The sequence below is a fragment of the Typha latifolia genome, chromosome 10, assembly GCF_019914945.1.
Source record: "Typha latifolia isolate L0001 chromosome 10, TyphaL0001v2, whole genome shotgun sequence".
NCBI lineage: Eukaryota > Viridiplantae > Streptophyta > Magnoliopsida > Poales > Typhaceae > Typha > Typha latifolia.
The window spans coordinates 1,201,598-1,227,641 of record NC_133095.1 but is presented as its reverse complement, the minus strand read 5'-3'; the positions used below and the strand labels follow the sequence as shown (position 1 = coordinate 1,227,641).

Below are 26,044 nucleotides of genomic sequence, written 5' to 3'. Positions count from 1 at the left end.
AGCTTTATGATGGTGGTGATGATTGAGACCATACTCCCCGTACAATCCTATACCTTCATAGCTAATACTAAGCAGTTTCAGATGAAAGTAGAAGTTCTAAGTTACAAATTAAAATCTCTTTAATATGATAAATAACTCAGTAGAGCAACTTAAAACAAGTTTAGCTGGAGAGTCGAGAATTCCCGTGGCAAAGAAATTCTAAAAAGATTTGGTGAATTTTCTTGCTATATTCAGAATTTCAGATCATGTCCAGATGTGAAAACAGCATCTGCACCATCACAACAAACGCACATTCAAATTTAAATAGATGACCCGTGGGGAACCAAAAGAAGAAGAAGAAGAAGCCATACGATGTTCAAATTCTAAGTTCTCACATGATTTGGGAAAAAAATTGCTGTATGTATACTTAAAGCTGTTTATTTACATCCTATATATTTTGAATTGTACATCTTCCAGCGGCAGTAATGTGGATTGTACAAGCCACTGAACTGGTGATTAAAGATTAAGAGTGAAGATGAATCAATGGATGGTTCTCTCAAAAAGAGAGAAAATTGAATCAATGAATGGTGCTAAATAACAACAGCACCTTGAAGGGGCCTGTCATATGTTGTACAAGAATATACAGGTTGAATCATGTCATGAGCGTGTGCGAACCAAAGCTGTTGAAACATAATGAAACTAGGGAACTTCTGCATGATCTTGTCAAATCGTCAGTATGCGCTGAGATCAATGAATTCCTCTAATTAGTGCCTAGGAGACGTCGTTTGTCCAGTACCTTCAAGTTCACACGTCTGCTGGTGTTACCTTCCTAACTTGAGAAGGGAATTAAGGGAGGTACTGTTAAATTTTTGAGCAAGTCCTCTTAGAACAAGAACAATGACATCCCGCATATATCGGTTTGGCACAACCACATTCACTTCATTATCGCTATCGATGACAATCTTGAAGCAGAGTTGGTCATTGCGATTGAGATCAACCTGCAAATTGCCAATATCATTCATTACCACAAGAATGTCTAGAACTTTATGCTGGATGACTAGTCTATAAAGTAGGCAACATTACATCCATGCTAAATCAACTGGGTCGTTCTACATGTCTTAATATATGATAGAATTTAAATATTTTGTCAATTTCTACATCCTACAACAGTTCAACTAATATAGGGCATTTCATATTTTGAGAGGGTAAAAAAAAATCTTACATGGAAAGGAGGGGCATAGGTTCCCCGTACTTCAATAGTCTGAAACAAAGTGTTAGAGCCAGGTTTTACAACTTTAACCCTCTTTCTGTTGACTTCTAAAATCCTTTTCTCAAGATTTTGCACTCCTGGAGCCTGTTAAGTTGGTCACAAATCATAAGACTTAGCTTCCACCTGAATTAATCACTTTGAGATTCATGTTCCTTAATATACATCAAAACATAAACCAAAGATAGCTACCATTTTAGGTGGCCTGGCCTTGTCATACAAAACCTGCTTCCATTACAACAGGAATATGTCAACTTTCAGGAAAATGTTTATCAAGCATATTCATATATCAAATGCACAAATGCTTTATATGAATGAATATGCAATCATACAAACGTTTTCAAACCGGTGACTTATGACAACCTGGCTGTCAAACAGGAATTTTTAGCAGAAATAGAAAATGGCGATCAGAGTTGATGTTTTTGCATTTCAGTGTCCATCTAGTGTCAAAATAATGCCAATATTATACTCTTTTCATATCTTACTATAAGGAAGATGTTTAACCAATTCAGGAGTGTATGCTAGAAAAAAGTATATATCTTCCATTTTAAAGAATTTAATATCTTTTTTGAAGTGCAGTAAAATTCACCTCAAACTTCATGGAACCAAGATCAAGCTTCTGTTGCACTTCTTTATAGACATCAGGCTCTGCAAATGATACAAAAAAGTGAGCAAATATAGCTGGCAGGAAAAGGTTTGTGGAGAGGATCTACATGGCATCGCGTCATAGTTGCTTTTGCCAAAAAAAAAAAGTTGGACTTTATTGCTGTTGTTCATCAAAAAATTTACATAGTGATATGACAGATAACCTTGTTCAAGCCAAAGATGGACCACAATTTCAATACTGAGGTTCAGTGATTAGATCCACAATCTATTTGAGTGCAGATAATATATTGTGGTATTACTATTTACTAGTTCAACATCTCAACTAAGGGCAACAAGAAAGTATAAAGGGATAAGATAAGTCTTAATTGCCACTAGTCTGTCATATCATATTGAAGAAAGACACTCAACGGAGAAAATGGAGGAAAACAAATCAAATATCACTTGGACATTACCAACTGCAATCGGTTCTGTTGATGCAGAAACAGGTAGTCCCTCCACTTCATCCTCCCTTACAGGAGTATAAACTGCCACTAGTCTGTACCCTACATCATCAATGTTAGCTTCATATGTTCTCCCCACTTCACCTGCATTGAAATCGTTAAACAATGAAGGCCAGAATTCTGAAGATATCATCTGATTGTCATGTAGTTACATCAGATGGAAAGTGTGCTGCATGCCAAGTAGAAACCTATTAATACAAAAGAGTATTCATGTGCTATACCAGTATACCACTTTGGTCATCAAACCAAATCCATTTTAACTGTTTGAGAAACACTGCTAGTCTACTAGTGTCCATATGTGTGCATATATCTGCATTGGAATTCAATGCTGCCCAGTAATATCCCCATGCCCCAATAAGTAACCATCTTTGTTTAAGTTCTACCAAAATGGTATATTTTGGCAACTCATCAAGATTGTCAGGTTTCTTGGTTAACAGTGGATGCCTATTTTGTTCTAATTTGTCAGGCAAACATTATAGCAAAAATCCATGAATGTAAGCATCAGCATCCGAAGCCATGATTAATGATTCCATAATCTTAAAGGAAACTCTCGTTCAGGGTACAGATGCGGGTAAACTACTTAGCTTTAAGTTGTGAAATTTACTCAAACAAAGAAAAGAACATTAAGTTGTGAACATGTACAACTTCCTAAAACTAAGAATATTTATATAAAACTTGAGGTAGGATTATAAAAACACACTTACTAAACTACGAGGATGTAGATAAAACTTGAGGTAGTACCAAATCTGGGACCTAGCAAATCCAGATAAAGGAATGTCTGATATCACCTCATGTCTGATATCACCTCATTAACAGCTCCATGACCCAATCCTTTACCACATAATGGAGAAGAGCAAGTATTACCAAATGCTAACTTGAAGTGTTAATAGGGGTGGCACAAAAGATGACAGATCAAAATACTTGAGAATTTCCACAGAATTGAGAAAAGGTAATTAAATTGAACCAAAAGAAAGAGTGGTTGAGCAATTTGCTTGCATGGTCTCCTAGAGATTGGGTATCGACTAGAATGCAATTGAATGTGAATAGGCACCTACGATAACAGCTCTAAACTTTTAATAGGAAAAAGAAAAGATAACAAAAAAGAGTATACCAGGTATGGAGATAAGATCAGGACTTGCAACTGTCGATTTGAGCCACTGAATTTTGCTCTTGCCCTCTTTTCCACCACTATAAGTTCCTCGAACAGCATATAAATTAGTGTGGAAACCACTTCCTTCAATCTTCAGATCATAAATTTTAGGTATCCCTACAAACATCAAAGAATCATTAAGGAAAACCAGCAGCTTATCATGTTAAATTTGACTAGACAATGGCAAAGTTTGAAATTAAACATTTATAGGTAGTAGAAACTAGAAAATTTAGGAACACAAGATATCCATCAAAATGTACTATTCCAGGTATGCTTAATATCGTGATCAAGAGAGCATTTTCTTTACCAAGTATTTCTGGAAATGCGAGATCCTGGTATGTACAGTAGTAGGGGTCAAATACTAGATCTAGCTCAATGTTTTAACACATAAATGTGAATTCCATTGTTGCAATATCTACACCAGCTTCAAGTTATAAACCCCCAAAATAAAAGCTCAACTACGGACTTTTGGGGAAAGACTTATTATGATTGATAAAAAATAAGGACCAATAACTAAATTAATTATATGAAAAGCTAAATTGGATGGGAAGAGAGAGAACCTGGCAATATAGGAGAAGTCACCGCTGATACAGGTTCACTCGATCTCCCAAAGTTATCTATAACAACGCATTCACATTTTAAGCATCGACCAATATCCTCTAAGCACACCTTATATGAGCAAGAGTGTTGAGCAGCCAATGTTTCAAAGGATTGACACTCTCCTGTTCCTATTGAATAAGACCTACTCCCAGATTTTGGATGATTATAGTCAAGAGGAAGTATTAAAATAGAAATGACGTAATATAGCTCATATCTTACCATTCATACACAATCTCTTTCTTATACTTGTCCCAAATAAGCTGTTGAACTTCAGTTTTTGGAATTATTTCAACAGCAGTGAGTATTTCTCCTTCGACCTCCTTTCCTTCGAAAAAAAGCATTTCAATCTTTGGAAGTTCTGAGAAAATCGGGTAGTAACTGTGGTTAGACAATTTGATGCATACCTACTATATTTGAAATTAAATACACCAACAATGGGATATTGCTTTAATGATATCCTGGTTCCTAAAGTAATTTTCCTGCATGATGAAAAAGAATATTGCTTTGATCTGGATTTTCAACAAAAAATAAGTGTGATACCGTCATCAGGTACATCTGAAGTATAAATCCTATATCATGCAGGACGAAATGGGGCAGAAGAAACAAGTGTAACAAAATGCACATCATGAGAAATCAGTTTTTGTTTTGTATATGCATGTGGTTATGTATGTGACTATATATATGTGTACGAGGAGACCATTGTTAGAAACAGTTTCAATAGCACTGGCACTTATAAGCATTAATATACAATATTCAGATTTTACATCAAAGCCAACTTTATACTATAAGTGAAAGAGCAGATTGCAATTCTCAGTATGAAATTTACAGGAAACTATCAAACCAATAACGAAGCTCTGTTAACTTGACAGTTCATAACTTCATATATCTTCCTTGTGTTTAAGAACCAAGAGATTATAGAATAATAGAGATCTGACTATCTCAGCATAAAAGAAAAAAATGTGCCAAAGTTTAGTACATCAGGTTTCTGACTTCACCTGGGAGAATCACAGTGGATGGTTCTGATAATTTAAGTTTTCCAACAACACCATCTGAACGAACAGGAGTATACCTGCCACATAATCATCAGACAATGAGATACAGATTAGAGAACAAAGAGAGTGGCGACATGCTCCATAAGAAAATAGATAATAACTCATTTACTTCACAAAGAAGCGCAAAGAGCTAAAAGTATGGAAGTTCTCAAGAAACCAATTTGAAGAAAATGATTGAGCACAGTAGCTGAATTAACTAGCTGATGAATAAATAAGACACTGACGCCATATTACAATAATCTCTAGATGCTCTCCGGGATTCATTACCTTATTCTATGTTCTTGCTTCCACCCTAAAGATTAGGTTCTCTTCAACATTTTTCTCCAAGCTACTGAAATTAGAGAAGACACCCTAAGCCAAGTTCCTACAGCTTATGCTTAATGAAAACAACTACAACCAAGTTACTTTTTGATATATACTTTAGTTGATTTTTCCATAAGACCCTCCAGTTAGTTAACTTCCTTGATGAGCCCAAATTCAATTCTATGCCTCATAACACAGATCAGAAGCTTCTACTCACCAATTCTAAAACCACAATTCTAGATGAACAGATGAGAACATTCAACAGATTAAAAAGTATAAAAAAAATTACTTACCCATATAATAGATGGCACTTGTAATCTGAGTCTGTAACTTCATAAGTGGTAGAATTAGCTCCAGTTATAGGAATTATAGTTCCTTCATTAGTTTCTCTATACCAGCTATGGAGGCTTGACCCCTCATACCCACCATAATATACTCCTGATCCATTATATACACCCGATCCTATCTCTTTCAAACACACTCCGGAAACAGAAGGAAGAGCTGTGAATTAAAGATGTACACATAATAAGAGGAAGAAAGTTTCAGACAAGTAACAAAACAGACATGGGCTTATGTAATAACTCAAGGCAACCTGCCATTACTGGATGACTGCTAATGCTAATTAACGGATCTCCAGCTTTTCCATCAGCACGCGTAGGAACCCAGCAAAGGGCCAAGTAGGAGCCAACATCCTTTAAAGAAGGTATATATGTTCTGTTTCCACGTTCCATCATCAGTGACTAACATTAGTTCTAAAAGGTGAATTGATTTCAAAGTTGGTACAAATCTCATTTTAGCAGTAAAGAACTCACAAGGTTTCTCCAACTATATTAACATCACAAGATAAAGAAGCTATATGGACCAATTCCGATTCAGCAAGCTTTGATTTAGTTCGATACCAAGTGTATTTTCCAACACCTTCTTTTCCACCATAATAAGTTTTCACGGGAATAATTTCCTCATCCTCGAAACACCCCGGCAGAACAAGCTCACTGCCTTTTGGATCCGCTGCAGCACAGCATTGAAGAAAACACAAATAAGTAATAAGGTACACATACAGATAGCGCATCAAAAACAACAAAACAATAGGACGACTTTAAGAGTCAGATAAAATCATAAATGATAAGGTATTGTAACTATTGTTCTTTTTAATATCTAAAGTATTGGAAGATGGACAGCAATATGCCGGCAATAAGCATTTATAACGCTTGTTACCCTTTAAAATGTCAACTAAACAGGACTTGTCATGGAAGCATCTCTTCAAAGGCATATCAGTAGTGAGTTTCTAAGTCTCATATTAAACCTGAAAGTCCAGTCAGAAATTGAAATTCTCATTGGATGATTTATGACACTAGCTGACTGTTGACATTCCATCAGTTCTTCATCAATTTGTTTTTCATAGCATTAAAGTGTTTTCTTATTTACTTTCTTTTGAGGGTTTTTTTTCCTCCATGTTTACTTTGTAGTCATGGGATGGTAATTGCCAAAATTCCAATATTCAACTTTAACCATGTTAATTTCTATCTCGTAGACCTATCATACATTTTCATAAGCAAGAGATCTGTGCCACATCGTTAGAACAAGAGGCTAGTTCTATCTGCATTAAGTGAGCCGAGCCTGAAATAAAATACAGGTTTGAAATTAATGTCAAGCTGAGCTTGAACAAAAACAAGCTCACTCAAGCTCAGCTCATTTACACCCCTAGCTCAAAAAACCTCCTTCAACCATGGAGCCAAGAAGTTTGAGTGATTTGTAGGTCAGAGGTCCTGCAGACAACTTCATAAATGCAAGCATTATGGGAAACTTTTCTTCTTAACATAGTCAAATGGAGTATGAAAACTTCCAAATAAAGTTGATTGTAGCTCCAAGAAAGAAAATTCTTGATAGCTAGAGATAAGCCAGTATCTGATATTAATTTAGATATATTATAAAATGTACAGCTGAAGAGCCTGTTCACATAATATTTTTCAAGATAAACTTACCAGGTACAATGGGGCCTATATTTTCTGAAAGAACAACAGGACCACAAGCTCCATCACTTCTAATAGGTTCACAGGAAGTGGATACAAGGAAGCCAATATCATCGCATGTCAGGGTATATGATCCTGTTCTAATCCCTGTGATTTCACTCTGTGTACCATCTGAACTGGTCTGCAAATGCAAAATACATCTTATTTAAACCATTCTAACTACCTTGATAGCAAGTTGAAACATGGATATAGTTTACATAGAGTAGCTCTGGTCATGTTCTCAGGATAGAAGGAAGAATTAAGCTGCAACTCTTGCAACTGTTATACTTAGTCATTATAAGACAGATTATCAGCAAGCACTTACCAGGAACCAACGGAAAATTGAGTCACCTTCTTCACCTCCCCAGTATTTCTTGTTAGCAACCAATGTGAAGCCTTCAATTCCTTTACCAGATATTTTGAGAGAAAGCAATCTTGGACTTCCTGTTAAAGTGTTAATAATCCAATCAAAAGTATGTAAATATGGATAACCAGTGAAAAATAGCATCTCACATGCATGTAAAAAGAACGATTATTACTGATGTGAGAAGTATCACATCTCTAAAATAATTATTTCAAGCAGGGGATGGAAACGATAAAATGATCAGCAACCCAATACTGATAATATATATGGTAGAAAAGTCCTATTTCTCGCCTTTCTCATGACTCTTGAAAATAACGACCAGGTCTGACCATGCAATGCTGCATGAGTTGCAGCTGCTACCACTCAATAGTTGTTTATGTTTTTGAAAAATAAAAATTTTACATACTTATTTGTCAAGATTCCAGAATTAGACGTTTCTCATTTTAAAGTTTAAACCTCTCTGCTAATTGTCATTTCAGAAATAGAAGTGCTCATAACAGAAATAATCTTCTCGTGGTGTTGTTGAAGTAAGCACCTGGACAGACTCGCTCTTTGCCTAGGAAAGTTCTAGGGTCACCAACAACACCATCATCCCTCATAGGAGTACACTTGAAAGAAATAAACTTGCCAATAGCTTTCTTTGGTATGCAATACTGAACAAGACCTGATGCCTCTGGAATTGGTTCACCTTTATCAGCGTCAGTCTGCAAAGCACCACATACATTAGCAAAATATGGGTCGCAAGAAATATGTGAGGATTCCACACAACCACTTGGAAATCTGACAACAATGGAGTTCCCGTTTTCCCTCTTCCTCCCATGTTACCTTTAAAGCTTTCTCCTCGTCTTTATTCTTGTAAGGGTGTAAGCCCCCCTTGTAACCTCACCTATTTCTAAATAAATATAACTGGGCCAAGCCCAACTTGTCTCACATCTTGCTCTCCTAAAGCCCCACATTAGTGGGAATCTTATGCACAGAAGCACTTGTTATCGCCATGCATTGTACCCAGAAAAAATATAGATGGTTGTCATAAAGAAGAGTTGAACTGTTATACTCCAGGATAAAATTACTAAACTATGAAGCCCCTTAAAGCATGCAGAATAAATGAGAATGAGAACATACTTCATGGAGATACCAACTATAGAGACTTTTTCCTTCATGGCCCCCAATGTAACCATATGATGCGGTCAGCATTTCCCCCTCAGAAAGCTCACCAGTTACTGTCAAAAATATTAAGCACGGTGGAAGTGCTGTGAAAAGAGTCACGTCAGTAAACTTGAAAGTCATGTAGACTTAAGTTGAAAGATAGACATGAAGAATTCTGTTAAGAGAAAAGCCACAAGTTGTGTATGTTTTGTCAAAAAGCAAATGCTCTGGAAACAAATATAAAGAATATTTAATTAATGCTAGAGTAAATCAAAGCCTGTAGTCATAAGAAAATAAAGGTTTGGATTATTATTTCAAGCAGTTTAAACTCTATTCGCTGATTGTTTAGACAGCAAAACAAGAGAAAGCATTCACTTGACGATTCCAATTAGTGATGTATGGAGAGAATTTAATTTTTCTACATGTCTTCAACAAAACAGCACATGGATCCAATAAATCACTTCACTTTCATTTTCATTTTCATTAGGAAATTACCATATTCCAAATTCTGATACATCAGTGAATACAAAAGCCATTATTCTTGAACTGGACTAGCCTTTTAACAACATGAAGAAAGTGAGACGGGTCGATATAGTACTTATATAAATAAACCAGACAGAACATTTCTAATATCATTAAATTTAATAGAACTAGAAGAAGATATCTATTTTACGAACACTAAACACGATTGGCTATATCATACTTCAATAAGCACATTGTGAATTATGATCAATGTGAAAGGCGTGTTACTTACTTTTGACAACTTGCTCTGATATAACATATACTGGTTCACCAGTTTCACCATTAGGTGCCCCAGGACAGAATTTTGCAACAATATAATATCCAACAGCGCAAAGGGGAATACAAAATGCCTAAAAGCCAAATCACAAGATCAGTCATAGAAAAATTATCTATGCAATTAAACTACAAAAGTGGTGATGAAAGTCAATAATTATCTAGTGTGATGCTTCTAGGAAATTAAGATTTCTTACCTTTGCAATTTTGGAAGTAGTAAGTGCTTCAAGACTATGTTCCCCCTCTAATTTTGATGCAGATGTCTTAAACCATTGGACCCAGCTAAATTCCTCAGTTCCCCCAGTGACAGTAGCAGCAACAGCCACCTTATTGCCTTCCCTCAAGTCACCAACTATCTTCAAATTGGTAACCTTCAGCGGAGCTGAAAAATAAGGCAGAAACTGTATAAGGTCAAATACTTAAGTTCATGTACCATTCATGAAGAAAGCGAAAGAACATGAGATCAGAACACGAAAGATGTATTAAACTAATGTATGATGTATGATTAGTTTCTACCTTTCTTCACTATCTCTGTCCTGACAGATGCTGATTTCCCTTCCTGACCTGGAAAAGTCACCAGAGAGCATGCACAATAATTTTGGTAATGGTGTAATGCCATGTAAAATAATTGAAAAAAAATTAAATATTAAGAATCATAAGAAACTCTAACACACCTTCAGAGTTGACAGGAATATAGACAAATTTTACACGTCGTCCAACGTCTTCTTCAGTCACAGCATACTCGGTTGTACCAGATGATGCTAATAGAAATTCACTGGCCGAGAAGAAGTGATGGAGAAATAGACAATAAGAAATTGTCAGACACTGAATACAATACTTTAATTGTATAACATATTCAGATTCTATACACCTCATGGCTCACATTCCATTTCTCTTTCTTTAAATATGAGTTTTGTCTATTTACAATTTTGCTATTGTTTTTGTTTATTGATCTATTGATGGCTGTATTTTCTATAACATCTTATGTGATGGCCCAGGTAAAAGCCATGACTAACCATTGTAACATACATGGTTAAGCAAGAACCAAGTAATATAGCAGCCTCATGAAAGACAAGCAAAAACAAAAGGTTACACAATCAGCATCGGCATACCTGTTCTCTTTCTCTCTCAGCCACTGATACTTGCTTTGACCCTCCTTGCCACCAAAGTATTCTCCAAAGCCTTCAATTATATTGCCTTCAACAGCATGTCCCACAATCCGCACATTTCTGACTGATGGTGCAGCTGGAAAAGAGTTCATAGACCATGAAGTTTTAATCACCAAGAGGAACGAAAAACATCTATATAGCATAATGCCTACAATCACTGCCAAGATATAAGAAAACATATTGAATTTGAAATGCATGTCATCAGTGATGATATTGAAAATTATAACTTGAAACTATTTCCATCATCAAGCAACTCAGCTGGATCCCAAGGAAATTGAAACATAGACAAGGATAAAAGGAAGCATAATAAATTAGCTTAGCTGAAATGCTAAAAGATAAAAATATCAAATTCCTGCAACTCACCATGCGAAAAAAAGCAACCAACCAGAAGTATTTTGAGTATTACTACGAGCACTTCATTCCTTATCATGAACATTTTGCTAACTAGTGTGTAATGTAATGATGTCTTTGCAAATAGATTCCCTCTTTATCAGTACATGTTTCTTGAATAGTGCAGAAAAGGATTTCCAAAGGTGGGAAGTAAGAAAATGGAAATAGCTGGTATCCAAGCTTCAAGCACCACCTGCTTTTACAAAGTCGCTCATAGCATACTGTAGTTCTGCCTTAACATCTTCCTTTTGTTACTGGAATGCATATAAAAAACCAAACACGAATGAATGTGATACTGCATAGCTTCTAAATATACCTGGAGAAACAGGTGAAGAGATGGCAAAAACAGATGGGAATTCAGTATCTTCCATTATTGGAGTACACTCGACCTTCAAATATTTGCCAATATCCTCATGTTTTGGCCAATACACCTTGTTATTTAGAACAAGAATATATCAGCAAGTTGCAATGATCAGAAAGAAAATTAACAACTGCTAAAGGATATAGCCATATCAGATAAAAGTAATACCTCACCCACTGCATCAGTAATAGTCACAAAGTTGGTAGGAGTTCTGTCACCTATAAACCACTGATGTTTAAGAACTAACTCACAATCACTGTTTAAATTGGTGAATTTGAAGTGGCAACAGCAAGCGTCTTCTTCAAATGGTTGATCAACAGAAGCTTCTTCAATCATGTATCCTGGAGGCAAGTGTTTCTTCCATTGCTCAGCTAGAAAGGAAAATGTGGAGTCTGTCCAATAAAGATAGCACTATAATAGGTAAGTCCTAATAGCTCAAAGTCAAGAATGAAAAACAATGACATAACAGCTGATGGTTTCTAGTTTATCATGGCAAATTGGCAATCCTAGAACTTGAGACCGTGTTTGGATGGATTTTTTGCTTCAGAAAAAGCACCGAATATTGCAACCACACAGAGATGTGGAAAATGAAAATGCTATTTATGTGAGAGAATGTTCATCAATAAAAGAGTAGTTATCAGAATCTTCAGTTTCCCTATTGCTCAATACCAGAATTTCTCCCAAAAATTGATCAAATGCGAGTTGGCATTATAAATCTTGAGCCATCCACAGCTAAAGAACCAGTAGAATTTAGTGATACACCACTTACACTAATTACTTCTACAATTGTCAGGACGTAAGAAATCACTATTTAATTACCATAATCAAGATAAAAGGAACAAGCTGCCAGAAAGAATTATCTCACAAACATTTGAATGGATATGTTAGGATAGCATGCCAGAGGGCCTACAGACAGAACTATAGATGTGAAGAACTAATATGACCTAAGTAAGAACTACAGGAAATGGTCTTAAACACATTTTCAGAATATTAAAACGTTTAACATTGCATTTAGGATCCAAAACTTCATACCTGCAGCAAGCTCTGGGCAACAAAATTCCCATCCATCCTGAATGCACAAAGTCGTATGAGCAGGGTACAGCTTTGCAACTTCCTTCTCGCTGGGAGAGAGATCTGCATATTCTTTCCATATTAGATATGTGACAGAAATTAAAGAAAGATAAATTTATAAACAGACAAATTTGAGCCATATTCAAGCTAATTGTATTTGCTTCATCATATTTCAAATTCTCATTGTTTCTGAGGGCCAAAATATTGATCTTGCTTAATTACTTGAAAAATCATGTATCTAAGAGCCAGAGATAACAATCCATCAACTAAAATTCTTAAAATCGGCATTGATAGACCATATCCGCAAATCATATACACAGGAAAAAATTAAAAGGGTTCGCTGTTGACAAGTTTCCCACCAGTGTGGTGTCTGTGAAACAGTGGAAGACAAGAAGAAAGATTTGTAGATAACAAAATTTTAAAAAAAAACACAATGAAGATTAGAAACTTGAGTGCACCTCGATCATTAAACTGTTTCAAAGTGGAGCCTACAAGCAATATGACAGCAGCTTCCAAGTGAGGCATCTCTAGAATTGGATTCTCCTCTACACGTAAATGCTGCACAGGTAGTAGTTATAAATTTCAGTTGTAACAATGAAAAGCAAAAGCTCACAAAACTCTGATCTGGAAATTAGAAGTGAATACTCAAATTTATTTCCAAGATATTTCAGTGTTAATAAAACACAGCATTTTTCACATAAGATAACTACATACAATTGATGTTCTCACTTATTTTGAAGTACAAGAGTGGGTTACCGAGAAAGAGAAGATGAATTCATTCATTGAACTTACTAAATCTCATTCTCTTTCCATGTAACATATTTCGTAACTATTTTTTTCTTGTCTTCTTCCCAACAAATCATTCTTCTTTTTTGCTTGTTCTTTTGATGAAAACATCCAGCTTCTAAGATTGGGTATCGTGGTTGCAGTAGCAACTTTATATATCTAAATAAGCTGTAGGGAGTAAATTTCCACGTATGTACAATGGCTTTGATACCAGATGAGCGGACATTTACCATTTTGTTACAGCATAAAAGATTTGGGGGGTAAAGTGACTTCCAAAGGATGCAGTAACCTGTTTCTCCCAGTTAACAACATTATCAACAACAATGTGTGGGGATACTTCTTAGTGTCAAAGGAAAAGAAAGCCATGGTATATAATGATCAACAATGTATATGCTTCACACAAAACTTAAAACAATGTCGAGTGTATAAAGTCAGATAGCTGTTTTTAAGGTGACACATTCAGGAACTCTGTTATATAATCTAGAAAATGGGAGAACCCAGAAAGGCATACCAGTAACAGCCAATACTAACCTCGAGAGAAGGTAGATGGGGAAAGCCCTTCAAAGTTGATATTTTATTTTTGCTGGCTGCTAGAACCTATGTGAATACAAAATGAACGAAAGTTGAGGACTGAAAGAAATAATAAACATCTAGATAAAAGATTAAACTCACTGACCTTCAGCCGAGGTTGACTAACCATAGAAAGTGACCTCAACCTATTTTGAGCGACAGAAAGAAACTGGAAGGAGAGAGAGAGAGAGAGAGACCATATAATCATTGTTAAAGTTCATAAATAATAACAGAATTAGATGGAAAAAGTACAAGACCTAGGTCAGGAATGTGCTAAACACTTACCTCCAAGTTAGGAAGTTGGGGAAGGCTGGCAAGTGAAGTTATTCGATTTCCAGCAAGATTGAGTTGCTGAATGATAAATAGCATACCGTACTTAGTTATAGAGAATATATGTATAGCAAAGATCTAATATTTACAGACATAAGCAGATAAAAAAAAGGTAGAAGATTTTGGACCAGGAGTTCTTTGCAGTTTCCAAGGCTATCAAATCCAGATCCTTTGAAAGTATTAAAGCTCAAATCAAGAACCTGTGTAATGGATAGAGGTAAGCAGCATTTATGGATTATATTATGCAATCAACAACAAGCTATAACTTTGCACTGAACTGACAGGTGACGAGTATGTTAGAATGGACAATACTTTTGCATCACTAAACAAATGGAATGAGAAAAAGAACTTAGAAATCAGTAAGAAAAGCATACCTTCACCCTCTTCAGAATCTCAATACCTTCCAAAGATGATAAAAGATTGTCCCTGAGATAAACAAACTAAAAACAAGAAATATTACTGATCTTAAAGCAGCAATTTCTTTTCAACTAAGAAATATTTTGTGTGTTACCACCTGTTACAAGAATTTAAATGAAATGTAGGAAGGCAATAAAATCTCAGAAATGAACGTTCCAAACTTCCAATTATCTACACGGTCAGATTTTATAATAAACTAAATGCAAATTAATTAACAGTATTTTTGGCCATGTTACAGTTCAGTAGCTGGATAGATCGCTCCACATGAGAATGTTCAGTCAACCTACTTTAGATAATGAATAACCAGATCACAATGAAATACTTGGGAAATGTACAAAATTTGATGACAGTCATTTTCAGGTAACTTTTCCACTGCTAAGCATCACACATATCTTTAAAAGATATTCATCACACATGAAAGCATATATGGATTGAAAAAATAGAGAATGAAATAAGAGATTTATGACAATAGTTTAACAAAGATATGGAGGTAACTCATATAGAGCAGTAACAGATTTTGGCTTAGGATAACGGAAGCTAACAGCTTAGGCACCATTATGATGGCCAAAGAACACACGATACTGAGAGGGTCTAAAACTGCAGCTGTCCTAACCATTTAGAATAATGAAATGTCCCATAAGGTAAAATGAACACATTGGAAGATGTACAAGACTATTATTGTTAGAGAGCATTGTAAAGGAGTGGAGCAGCAGAATTTTGGCAATATGATTTTCAGTGAGTCATGGAACTGTTTTTCTTGTATGTATCTGCGTCTTATTTGTTTAGGTTAACTACTTTACTCCATGCCAAGATTTTCTCATGGCTTTCTTGTTTGATAAAAATTAAGACATCAATTGTGCATAAATCATCTACTGCAAATACCTTTACAAAGAGAAATTGTTGTTCATGTGGCATATATAGATGTAGAAAACAAATATGATTGTTCAAGAAAAGATCAATGACAGTCTTGAAAGATGAAGGCTTGGATGCTGTTGTGAGGTGGAACTTGAAAGCAGAAATTCTTGTTTTAGAGCCTTGAAAAAGGTATCCAGTGCAATGTATGAACAAATTGGCCACTAGGAGATTTATATAATCATCAATATATAGGAGAGTTAAGAAAAACGAATATATAGATATAGAGATTGTGTTTCATTCAAAATTGTTCAAGTATCCGTCTCGATAAACAAGTTGTAGATACCCTTAGTTGCCAAAGGTGTACATATCACAACAATAGGAATCTATATTTTGCACTCAAGGAAGATCCAATTATTGTTAATTTAAAATGATATAACTATTTACCTCCAAATCTGGTGACAAGTTCAAGGTGTTAAGCTTACGAACTCTCTGTCCTCTCAAATCCAGCCTCTGTAGATGTGGAGCAAAAAACAGATAAAATACTCGATAATAATTACTTAAAAATATGTAAAAGGGAGTAGCAAAGCTTCAAATGTTTAGAAAAAAAAAACGGAAAGGAAAAGGAAAACTAACCATTTCATTGCCGGGTTTGACATCTACCTGCGGGAGCATCTCTAAGGAGGAATCATGACTATCTAAAGCTGAACAATTCCTCCAACTTGATAAGGCCTCTCTATTTACTGATGATGACATGGATTCCAACTTTAAGCTGATTGTCACTGAAGGTGAATGCACAAAAGAAGAAGAAGACGAAGAGATAGTTTTGAGGCTACTGTGTCCATAAGAACTATCCGCAAAAGGCGATGAGACCTTTTTCAATGAAGAAATTGATAATGATGGGTTAACAGAGGGCTTCTTAGTAAAATCTTCATTGCCGCTATCAGATGTTGAGGATAAGTGTGACACTGGAGAAGCCCTTCTACCTTCAGCCAGAAGTTTTGAGGGATCGGAAGGCCCTGACCTTGGTTGACTGTCGGATTCATTTTTCTTGCCTGGATCAGGGACAGAGGAAGGAACCTTTTCAATACCAAAATCTCCATTTTCCTGTGGTTTAGGCATTGAATACACTGTCCCCCCTATGCTGTTCCTTCTGCGGAGTGAAGCAGCATTGGTTGTCAAGCTGGAGTTGGTCAGAATAGGCCTAAGGCCACTAACATTCAATTCTATTTCTGGAGCATCATCATCCTTCTTCTTGATAGACGAAGCAGATACTGATCTTTTACCTATTGCAGCGAGCATATGAGGTTTGGCAAATTTCAGAGAATTCTTTACCCTTTCAACCGAAGAAACATGGGAACGCTTTCGAGCAGCCAAGGAGTTACTATCCAAGAGAGACTCCATTGCTAAAAGCCTAAGACTTTGACAACTCTCTCTGCAAGGCGTAATTTTGTTATCCTAGATCTTTCGACACATTAATGAGATTGAATGATCACATTCTCATCCTCATCATAGCCAGGCTCCGGAATGCCACTGCAAATAAATCAATAAGAAGCCAACAGTTCTGAGATTTTACTACGAATTCCTCATAAAGAACCTAATTACTCCACTGCGGGATCAACCCAACGTTAAGCTCATCATACAACTAAAAATAAAGAAAATGAATCAGCAGCTATTAGATTGCCTTAGAACTTCCCCGCCACAAAACTACAGATCACACGGATTCGAAACAAAGTCACAAACATTTACATCCAAATCACATAAAATATTTTAAAATTTAGAAAACTTGGTGTCAATGTCATTTACTTCCAGAAAAGGAAGCAGAATAAAAACAAAAGAGATAATACGTTATTTAACCAGAATGTAGCTAAAAACCTCAAAGATAAATTTACATCCAACTCAGAAAAATAATCAACTATAAGCTTACCTTTAGAACTTCCCGACCATAAAGCTACAGATTACACGGATTCGAAACAAAGTCACATAAATTTACATCCAACCACGTAAAAGATTCCAAAACTTAGAAAACTTAGATTTGATGTTATATACTTCCAGAAACAGAATAGAAACAAGAGATATGATACGTTCTTTAAACCAGAATGCAGCTAAAACCCTCAAAGATTTCCGAACCGTACAAGAAAAGGAACAAAGCTTCAACTATGCGACCACCCTCTCCATCTTGACCAAAATGTAGATTATACGACATCGATCGAGGAAGTCAACTTGGACTCATTCCAAGAGCACTTCAAGGAACGCGATTCGGGAAGAGGAGAAGGCTGCACAGGTTCAATCTAGAGAACGCGATCTCACCTTTGACAGCGCGAAGGAATACAAACCCTAATCGCACTCAAGCTCTCCCTCTCCCTCTCCCTCTCGGGCATTGCGGTCGAACGTAACCGGGAATGCAACGACGAAGGTTAAAAAGGTTGGAAGTGAATAAATTAAGAAGTGAAAAACATCTTGGTTGGCTTTTCTCGTTTTGACTAAATTGCCCTTCTGTTGTCGGTCTTATGAATATATTCAATTGACCCCCCTTATTTCAGACATATTGCAGCAATTGGCTTCTCTTTTTTAAGAAATATTTACAAAAAAAACTACCTCTGTATGAATATATTGAAATTGTAGTTTATCACAAAACTACCATTAAAGTGACATATTTATACGTTAGTCAGAGATGATCACGTACAAATTTACCTGTAAAATGAGGAATCAATTTACAAATATACTAAGAGAGGTGGTGTTTCGTAATAAAAATTAATAATTTAGTCTCATAAATAATGCCTCGTAGATTCCACGTATTGATTATACTTTTAGATATAAAATAAATCAAATATCATTAATTTGTTATTGTCGACCTAACTAATTCAACAAATTTATCTAGTTATCTACCTACCTTATAATATTCAGAAGTAAAAGTATCAGCACACCAACTAATGAGATGTATAGAAGCAACAACTTTGAAACTATATCAATATCATTCTCAAACACTTCAAACATAAATAATTCATAAATAGGGGGGCTGAAGCGAAAAGATGTAACAAAGGATGACGAGGGCATTTTAGTCCATGCAAAAGTATAGTCGTGTGCGATAACATGCATGCCACCTTTTGGGTGACGTGGGGCGGAGTGGTCACACAAACAGGAGACACCGTAACCGGCGACTCTGGTTGCGGCACATAGGATTAGGATTCGTACGTGTGGATGGATAAATATAACATAATTTGAATTCCAGAGGCTATCCAAAATACCGGACGAACGTGTCACCTGGTTTTGCTTCCTGTGTTTTAGAGAAAAACTATATACATAATTAGTTTTTATTTTAAGGATTTAATAAATATTCGGACACATTCTCTTAACTTTTTAATGTGAGAAAAAAGGGGAAAATATAAACCATTTGTTTATATTAATTATTATTTAGCTCTATAGATTTTGTATCTTTGAAACATATGATACCAGTCAAGAGCATTTGGTAGGAACAATGAACAAGTCTTCATCTTTCTTTTATCATTAATTTTATTTTCCTTTTTTTATATATAATAATAAAATGATTTTTTATAGAGCATAAAATTAATCGTGATATTCATATATTATTTTAAATATAAAACAAAATGGATAACTAATAAAATGGGCATTTCAAAAAAAAATCATAATTATGGAGTTTAATATGTAACAAAAATAATTAAATGAGATGATCCTCAATATATATGAAAATGAGCAATAGTTATAGTTAGGGGTGTAATAAATCGAGCTTAATCGAGTCTAGCTATAATTAAACTTGAATTAAAATAATTTTGAGTCTAAATTAGCGATAAAGCTTAATTGAAAATCATTTTAGGCTTGAGCTGAGCTCAAGTTTAAACAAGTAGATGAATAAAAAATGTCAAGGTTTAATCAATTGAAACATAATTAAGCTTAAAATGAGGCTTATTTTAATAATAAAAATATAAACTAATATGTTTTGTGTATTTGGAAAATAAATTATAGGATTAAAAATCGAAACTAAACTCTATATAAACATAATAATTCATTTAAGTAAATTTTAGAATATAACAGTAAGAAAGTATTACTGATATTATATATATATATATAAATTATATGATTAGGTTTACCATAAAATTATTTTGAAACCTAGTTTAACATAAAGGTGGACTCAATTCATGTTCGAGCTCGAGCCAAGCAGCCAGCTCGTTTATTTTGACAGGTCTGGTCAAAAGTGTAATTAAGTCTACAAGAAATCAACATGGAATACGATTTTTCGTCGCCGAATCCGATTCCGATTCCGATTCGTCCGTTTCGTGGGCTTCTTCCTCTCGGGTTGGAGAGGCGAGGCGTAACCCTAGCAGATGGCGGGAGAGGGAGATAAGCCCCTGCGTAGGATAGCGGAGTCCTTCGAAGGCCTCGCCCAGACGGCGAGCTCGAAGACGGCGGCGATGGAGGTCGCCCCCTTCTCCGCCGCCTGCTCCCACGTCTCCATCCTCTTTGGTTGCCTCGGCGTTGCCTTCAAATTTGCCGAAATGGATTACGTCTCCAAGGTTTGATTCCTTCTCTTCTTCTGCCTCTTCCTCTCTACTAGACCATGATCTGGAGATCTCGGGTGGTGATGCCATCTTGATTTGAGAAAGAGTTCTGAATTACTTCTGCGTTTCGGTGCATATAATTTTTATATCTGTTAGATCGTGAATTTTGGTATTTTTGTACCGCGAACTTTGTGGATTTCAGATAAAATCCATTTCTTTTCAATTAATAATTTCATCGAAGAGAACTTCTAAGTGTGTGGAAACGAATTGTGTAATTTAGAACTGTCAGATTTTGGAAAATACTCTTGTAATTTACGTTGCATTTACATCTGTACACATGTCTATTTCTTAGCATATATGTGTACATTGTAACATGTGTATAGATATAAGTGCAGCATAAGATTATGTAAAATATGAAGATGACTGTAAGAAGCATTTTGCATAAATGTATATTTCCATGGAAGAAGGAAAGGGAATGGAAGTAAATGTGATAAAGTATTTAAGGAATCCTTATCAATTTCTGTTCATTATATTTATCAGCTTTCGCAAGACTGCCTTGTAATGATTCAAGAGTTAATGATTGTAGTACGAAGAATATTTTTTTATTTTTCAGATTCTTTTTGTCATGCCAATGTCAATTTGCTTAGCTTTTTATCCCTCTTTTCTTAATGTGCATTCAGGTGGACGATCTGTTGAAGGCATCGATATCTATTTCAACATTGCACTCGTTACTTGATTTTGATATGCAAAATAATTGTGTGAGACAAGGGGGTAGTCACACGCGGAACCTCCTTAGAGTGAAGCGGGGGCTTGATATGGTTAAAGTGCTGTTTGAGGAAATTTTATCATCAGAGTAAGTTGAAACTTTATATATCCAGTTGTTTATTTAGTAGTTTCAAGAAGCATGTGTTATAATGTCAATTACATTGTATGCATCAAATGAAGCTTTATAAATGTAGTTTAACTTATTGTTAGCCTTCTGACCCCACTCTCACACAGATATTTTTATTTAATTTGAGAGAGAGAATATTGAAAGAGCAGAATGTGTGACGGACTCTGAGTCTTTGGCCAATCAAAACATTATATTATATATTTTCTAATTATAATAAATTTGAATATGCTTATCTATTTTTCCTTACCGTGGAGTCAATACTAGAGAAGATCTATTTAAGTCAATGTTTCAAACAGAATACTTGTTCAAGAGTGTATCTCTGTAGAGTCGGGTTGATGAATGCTTCATCTTAAGAGAATGGCCAATTCTGATACGGCCTATATTCTACACCTTGCTAATGCTGATGATCATCAATTTGGATCTATGGTTAGGAAATCTTATATGTCGGACTGGTTTTATGTGTCATAGCTGTTAGTTGGCACATATCTCTGATTTAACTGTAACTTTACTCAGAATAGTAATTTATTGCTTTATATTAGGATGTTTTTTCACATGTACTATTCGTGTGGTGGGATGTTGGAAATTAGTTAATCAAGCACAAACTGATGAAAAAAGAACGTTCAACAAATAGTCCAAGCATTGCACATTGTTTGTGCAAATGATGATGCCTTGACTTTAAATTGCTAAAGTAGAAGACAAGAAAAACTATCCATCTCATGATTCCCTTTTAACTTGAAACGTCCAGAGTGCAGAAAATTCTCAACTACAATAACATGCTCTGTAGTAAGGATGATCGAAGTTCCATACTGTTCTGTGGTAATGCTGATTTTGTTTGGATCTCTGTGATTAAGGCGAGCTTTATAGATGTTTTGGTGAGCCATGAGCAACTGTTTGTCTGAATTTTATAAATCTCAACTATTATTGTTTCAGGGGGAATTCCCTCAAGGAAGCAGCCTCAGTAGCTTATGCAAAAGTATTTGCTCCTCATCATGGATGGGCCATACGAAAAGCAGTTGCTGCAGGGATGTATGTTCTTCCGTCAAAGTCACAGCTATTAAAAAAACTAAATGAAAATGGTGAGTTCAAACATGGATGTTCTTTCTGTAGATTGTCTAGGCATTACATTCATGATCTCATGATAGTCATAGGAAGGTCTTTGTGTGTAGTGCAAGTATATGAGTTGGGTCCTATGATAATGGGATGTTTTGATCTTGATGAGCGGCTCGGCCACTTGATTTGCTTTAGTATTCTGTGTGCATGTTCAAAAAATTAAAATATCTTGATTCATACAACCATATTTCTCATCGAGGGGCTGCATATTTTCCTTTGACATTCAAATACTATGATGAACAAACCTAGCATATTCCTCATCATGAGCATTGACAACAAACATTTGCACCTCGATGTTACTGGGGAAACAAATCGCATGGATAGCTGCAAGCTCAACAAAACAATTGGGAGTGCTTTAAAACATGATTCAATTTAGTTGTATGTTATGGCATGGAAACCAGACTTACCCAGATCTTTAATTGTTGCAGAGACCTCTGCAAAGGTTCAGATGCAGAATTACGTCAGAGCATCTGCATTAGTCATTTCCTATGTTGAAGAGCTATTTATCTCAAGGGAATTAGGTCTAGATTGGTGAATAGAGAATGTTGCCAAGACTCTCTGTTGTTCTTATAGCATATTCGGAGATACTAGTAGACCAGGTGGAGGAATATTCATAAAGATGCAGACTAATGCTTGGCACTACATCTCCAATATCCTATTTTTAACTTATAAGAAAGCAACCTTATTTTTGTAATAATACAGATGTATACATGTATGTGTTGATCATTCTAGTAAACTCATCTGGTAAAGACTGTTTGATGATCAAATAAGGGGAAATTGTTGTCATGAGAATATATAGTAGTTTAACCAGGCATGATTCTACGGTGGTCTTTTAGCTGCCACAATGGTTTTAAATATTTTGGTGGCCTGTGCAAACGTAACAAAAATGAAAATATTGTAACATTTTTTATGTTTTCCGCGGTAATAGTCTTTGATTGTGGAAGAATCATCCGAGAGGATTGGGTTACATTTTCAACTCACAGTAACTAATTTAACAGGCAAAAACCGATGCCAATTTTAGCACGAATCACCGAGGAACAAAGCTTACCCTTTAATCGACATTATCACTTTCAATATGTCCGTAGGGAATTCCATCGTTTAGCAATTTCTTTCCCTAATATACTACACCCAACATCACTGGTCAGGTTTCGCCACAATCTTTTGATATTGGGACAACCATGAAAGGAGTTTTAATGCAAACATGAAATGGAAAGTACTTGAATAAATAACAAAGTTGAAAATCTCAGCAGTCAGAAAAAATTCATAGCCTAAAGTAGCTGCAAAAATTGCACAACCATCCATCTAAGGTGACAACATATAAAGCATCTCTCCTAAGTGCCATTAGGCATAACCATCTATCAGTGCGATTTAACATACTCCTGAACTATATGGAGGCCTTCTGATTCTTCGCCATAATCCTGAAAAGGAAAAACAAATACAAGCTGAGCATTTGTAACCTTTGTTCCTTCTCAAAAAGAAGTTTTAAGCAGCAAAACCAAAAAGATATTGATGCCCTTACCTTGATAACCACACAAGAGCAGCCTACAACTTTCCTCGCTTTCCCCTCAGAATCAATTTTGCAAAGCTACATCACGTATATATAATCTATTAGATGAAATAAACTTAAAGATATGAAGTTCAAATTTATACAAGCTGACCTAAAATATAAATGAGAATTGGTTGCCAAACTTAGACATGCGAGGAACAAAGGCATTAAACAAATTGGTTTCAGTAGTAAATTCACTAAACAATACATGGAAGATGACTTAATGGTAGACCCATTTACAGCAATAATTACAAAATACTATTTATGCATTAAGTTCTGGTTTCCTTTTTCATTCAACCTATAGATAATATTGAGGTGTATCTGCTTTGGAAAATTCATAATTTCCATTAGAAAAGTTTGATGTGGATTTTGAAACCAAATGTATCTCACTTCCTTTGGGATTTTTTATTGAACAGTTTATCATTAAACACTCGCAGGAGGAATTAAGTGTGTATACTTTCTAATTGCTGCTTAAATGCTTCTTATTAGCAATTTGTCACTAATATAACATGCACCAAATGATCTCCTCTTTCTATATAGTTCTAATAAAGTCACAAGTAATAACATGTTGAAAACAATAGACCAAGCGTGAGAATTGAAATACTAACCCCTGCCCATTCACCAAGAGTTTTAGCACTAGGAACTGTAACCAAGTGAACATTATGATCAGCGCAGAGTGCTTTAACCAGCTTTACGTAGTCAGGCTGATCGCAATCCTCAGCCAGAACACATAGCTGTGCAGCATGCTTCTCAATTGCCTTGGCAGCCTCGCGAAGCCCCTTAATAAGCCCATCATGAGCTCCAGACTTTTTCATCACAAGTTGCAAGGCAGTCATCAAGTCCATGGGCTCTCCAAGAACTGGAGTGGTGGTTTCAACTGCAATATCTTCCCTGACAAACATAAGAAAATAGCCAAGAAGTTATTCTAACAGCAATTTTCCACTTACTATATAGAACGAAAAGAAAAGGTTGATAAGAGAATGCAACAACAACTTGAATACAATAGGTGCATGAATAATTGGTTCAACTGTAGGAAAAGGGCTCTTAGTCACTAATGTCCAACAATGTTAACTTTTTGAAGGCAAAGTAAGCATCCATGCAAATCCAGAACTAGTACAGCAATTGCTAAGCAAAGCATGTGCCCCTGCGTGACAATGGGACAATCTATCCTTATCCTTCAGTTCATACTACATATAGTCTTCAAGTCATCAACAAATCCATGGGAATGTCATTTGCACAATTGAAGAGTACAAATAATTCTAGCCATAGCACAAATATGCAATCTTGATCAACTACGTAAGCTAACTTTAAGCACTCATGTAAGAAACTAATCGACAGATCAAAGGTAATCTAACAAGCAACAATAAAAAAGGGATATCAAGAAGAGCCTAGCGAGAGAGGAGATCTGATCACTTACGCCATTCCTGCTCCGCTTCGAGGTCACGAAAGCCCTAGGGATTGGAGGAGAGGAAAGAGCGCCGGCTAGGGTTTTGAGGAGGGGGAGAGGAAGAGCGCCGAGTACGAGACTTTTTATACGCAACGATAATGGATCGGGTACAGTAAGCGGATCTAAATCCAGGAAAGTCAATTGAGGACCCGTTAACTCGATATGGGCCGGGCTTCGCCTTGAATAACTTTTCCCGATTGGGGCTAGTTGGGCTCGAACTCGGCTCGATAATGCCCACCGAAGTAATGCGTCACCGTCACGTTGCAACTTGCAACCTTTACAATTAGATTGCATTCTGATATTTAAAATTTATCAGGGGCCAAAACGAATAAAAATATAAAAAAATGTTTCGATTTTATAAATTACACTTACAACCCTAACCACAAAAGAAATTAAACAATGAAACAGAGTAATTATCATAAGCACCCCCCATCTTGCATTCGTAATCATCTATGCATGCATGGCAAATTGGCAATACCAAGTAGATAGAATTGCATACCAAAGTATTACCTCAAAAAGAAAAGAAGAGAAGAAGGAAAAAAATAAAAAAAAACCTTTATCTAATCGATAGTGAAATCCACATGCATGGAGAAGTAAAAGAGGGACACGAAAAACGCAGCACGGTTATCGAGGTACACGCGCAAGCAACGCTATGCCCCGCTCCCCTTCCATGGGCCCCATTCCTCCCATGGTGGTCCATCATCCATGCATGCGAGACCCCCTATAACCCTAATGACTTAATTTAGAGGATGACATTATTAATATTTATAATTTATATACATGTAAATCTTTATCATTTATTCAATATATCAGTG

The 26,044-nt window shown here is 35.8% G+C and overlaps 3 protein-coding genes across 3 annotated transcripts; 1 reads left to right on the top strand and 2 right to left on the bottom strand.

Annotated features, from left to right (window-relative positions):
- Window positions 1-378: 378 nt before the first annotated feature.
- Window positions 379-17,231, bottom strand: LOC140796508 (187-kDa microtubule-associated protein AIR9-like). The gene is made up of 32 exons (XM_073149553.1): window positions 16,354-17,231; window positions 16,165-16,230; window positions 14,823-14,888; window positions 14,577-14,648; window positions 14,404-14,469; window positions 14,225-14,287; window positions 14,080-14,145; window positions 13,221-13,320; window positions 12,724-12,825; window positions 11,860-12,083; window positions 11,647-11,761; window positions 10,884-11,016; window positions 10,446-10,546; window positions 10,288-10,335; window positions 9,969-10,153; window positions 9,731-9,848; window positions 8,953-9,080; window positions 8,366-8,534; window positions 7,792-7,910; window positions 7,440-7,608; window positions 6,270-6,465; window positions 6,050-6,171; window positions 5,751-5,958; window positions 5,098-5,171; window positions 4,322-4,460; window positions 4,063-4,244; window positions 3,464-3,619; window positions 2,305-2,436; window positions 1,836-1,894; window positions 1,439-1,471; window positions 1,202-1,333; window positions 379-977 (listed from the first exon to the last, which is right to left on the bottom strand). Exons 1-32 carry the CDS (start codon window positions 17,119-17,121, stop codon window positions 801-803), a joined length of 4,488 nt encoding a protein of 1,495 aa, XP_073005654.1. The 5' UTR covers window positions 17,122-17,231; the 3' UTR covers window positions 379-800.
- A 2,707-nt stretch (window positions 17,232-19,938) lies between these two features.
- LOC140796383 (accelerated cell death 11) lies at window positions 19,939-23,022 on the top strand. The gene is made up of 4 exons (XM_073149396.1): window positions 19,939-20,249; window positions 20,915-21,087; window positions 22,057-22,202; window positions 22,665-23,022. Exons 1-4 carry the CDS (start codon window positions 20,061-20,063, stop codon window positions 22,769-22,771), a joined length of 615 nt encoding a protein of 204 aa, XP_073005497.1. The 5' UTR covers window positions 19,939-20,060; the 3' UTR covers window positions 22,772-23,022.
- Window positions 23,023-23,424: 402 nt separating this feature from the next.
- On the bottom strand, window positions 23,425-25,481 carry LOC140796384 (small ribosomal subunit protein eS12). The gene is made up of 4 exons (XM_073149397.1): window positions 25,200-25,481; window positions 24,391-24,673; window positions 23,756-23,821; window positions 23,425-23,654 (listed from the first exon to the last, which is right to left on the bottom strand). The coding sequence occupies exons 1-4, from the start codon at window positions 25,202-25,204 to the stop codon at window positions 23,595-23,597; spliced, it is 414 nt and encodes a 137-aa protein (XP_073005498.1). The 5' UTR covers window positions 25,205-25,481; the 3' UTR covers window positions 23,425-23,594.
- Window positions 25,482-26,044: the final 563 nt, after the last annotated feature.

Excerpts from the sequence above, each read along its gene's own strand:
- LOC140796383 (XM_073149396.1), top strand. The coding sequence starts at position 20,061 with ATGGCGGGAGAGGGAGATAAGCCCCTGCGTAGGATAGCGGAGTCCTTC. Across the intron at positions 20,250-20,914 it reads AAATGGATTACGTCTCCAAG|GTGGACGATCTGTTGAAGGC; the intron begins GTTTGATTCCTT and ends ATGTGCATTCAG. Across the intron at positions 22,203-22,664 it reads AAAAAAACTAAATGAAAATG|AGACCTCTGCAAAGGTTCAG; the intron begins GTGAGTTCAAAC and ends TAATTGTTGCAG.
- LOC140796384 (XM_073149397.1), bottom strand. Across the intron at positions 23,822-24,390 it reads CTCTTGGTGAATGGGCAGGG|CTTTGCAAAATTGATTCTGA; the intron begins GTTAGTATTTCA and ends TACGTGATGTAG. Across the intron at positions 23,655-23,755 it reads GCTCTTGTGTGGTTATCAAG|GATTATGGCGAAGAATCAGA; the intron begins GTAAGGGCATCA and ends TTTCCTTTTCAG.
- LOC140796508 (XM_073149553.1), bottom strand. The coding sequence starts at position 17,121 with ATGGAGTCTCTCTTGGATAGTAACTCCTTGGCTGCTCGAAAGCGTTCC. Across the intron at positions 9,849-9,968 it reads CTACTTCCAAAATTGCAAAG|GCATTTTGTATTCCCCTTTG; the intron begins GTAAGAAATCTT and ends TTTGGCTTTTAG. Across the intron at positions 4,245-4,321 it reads AAAGAGATTGTGTATGAATG|GTCTTATTCAATAGGAACAG; the intron begins GTAAGATATGAG and ends ATCTGGGAGTAG.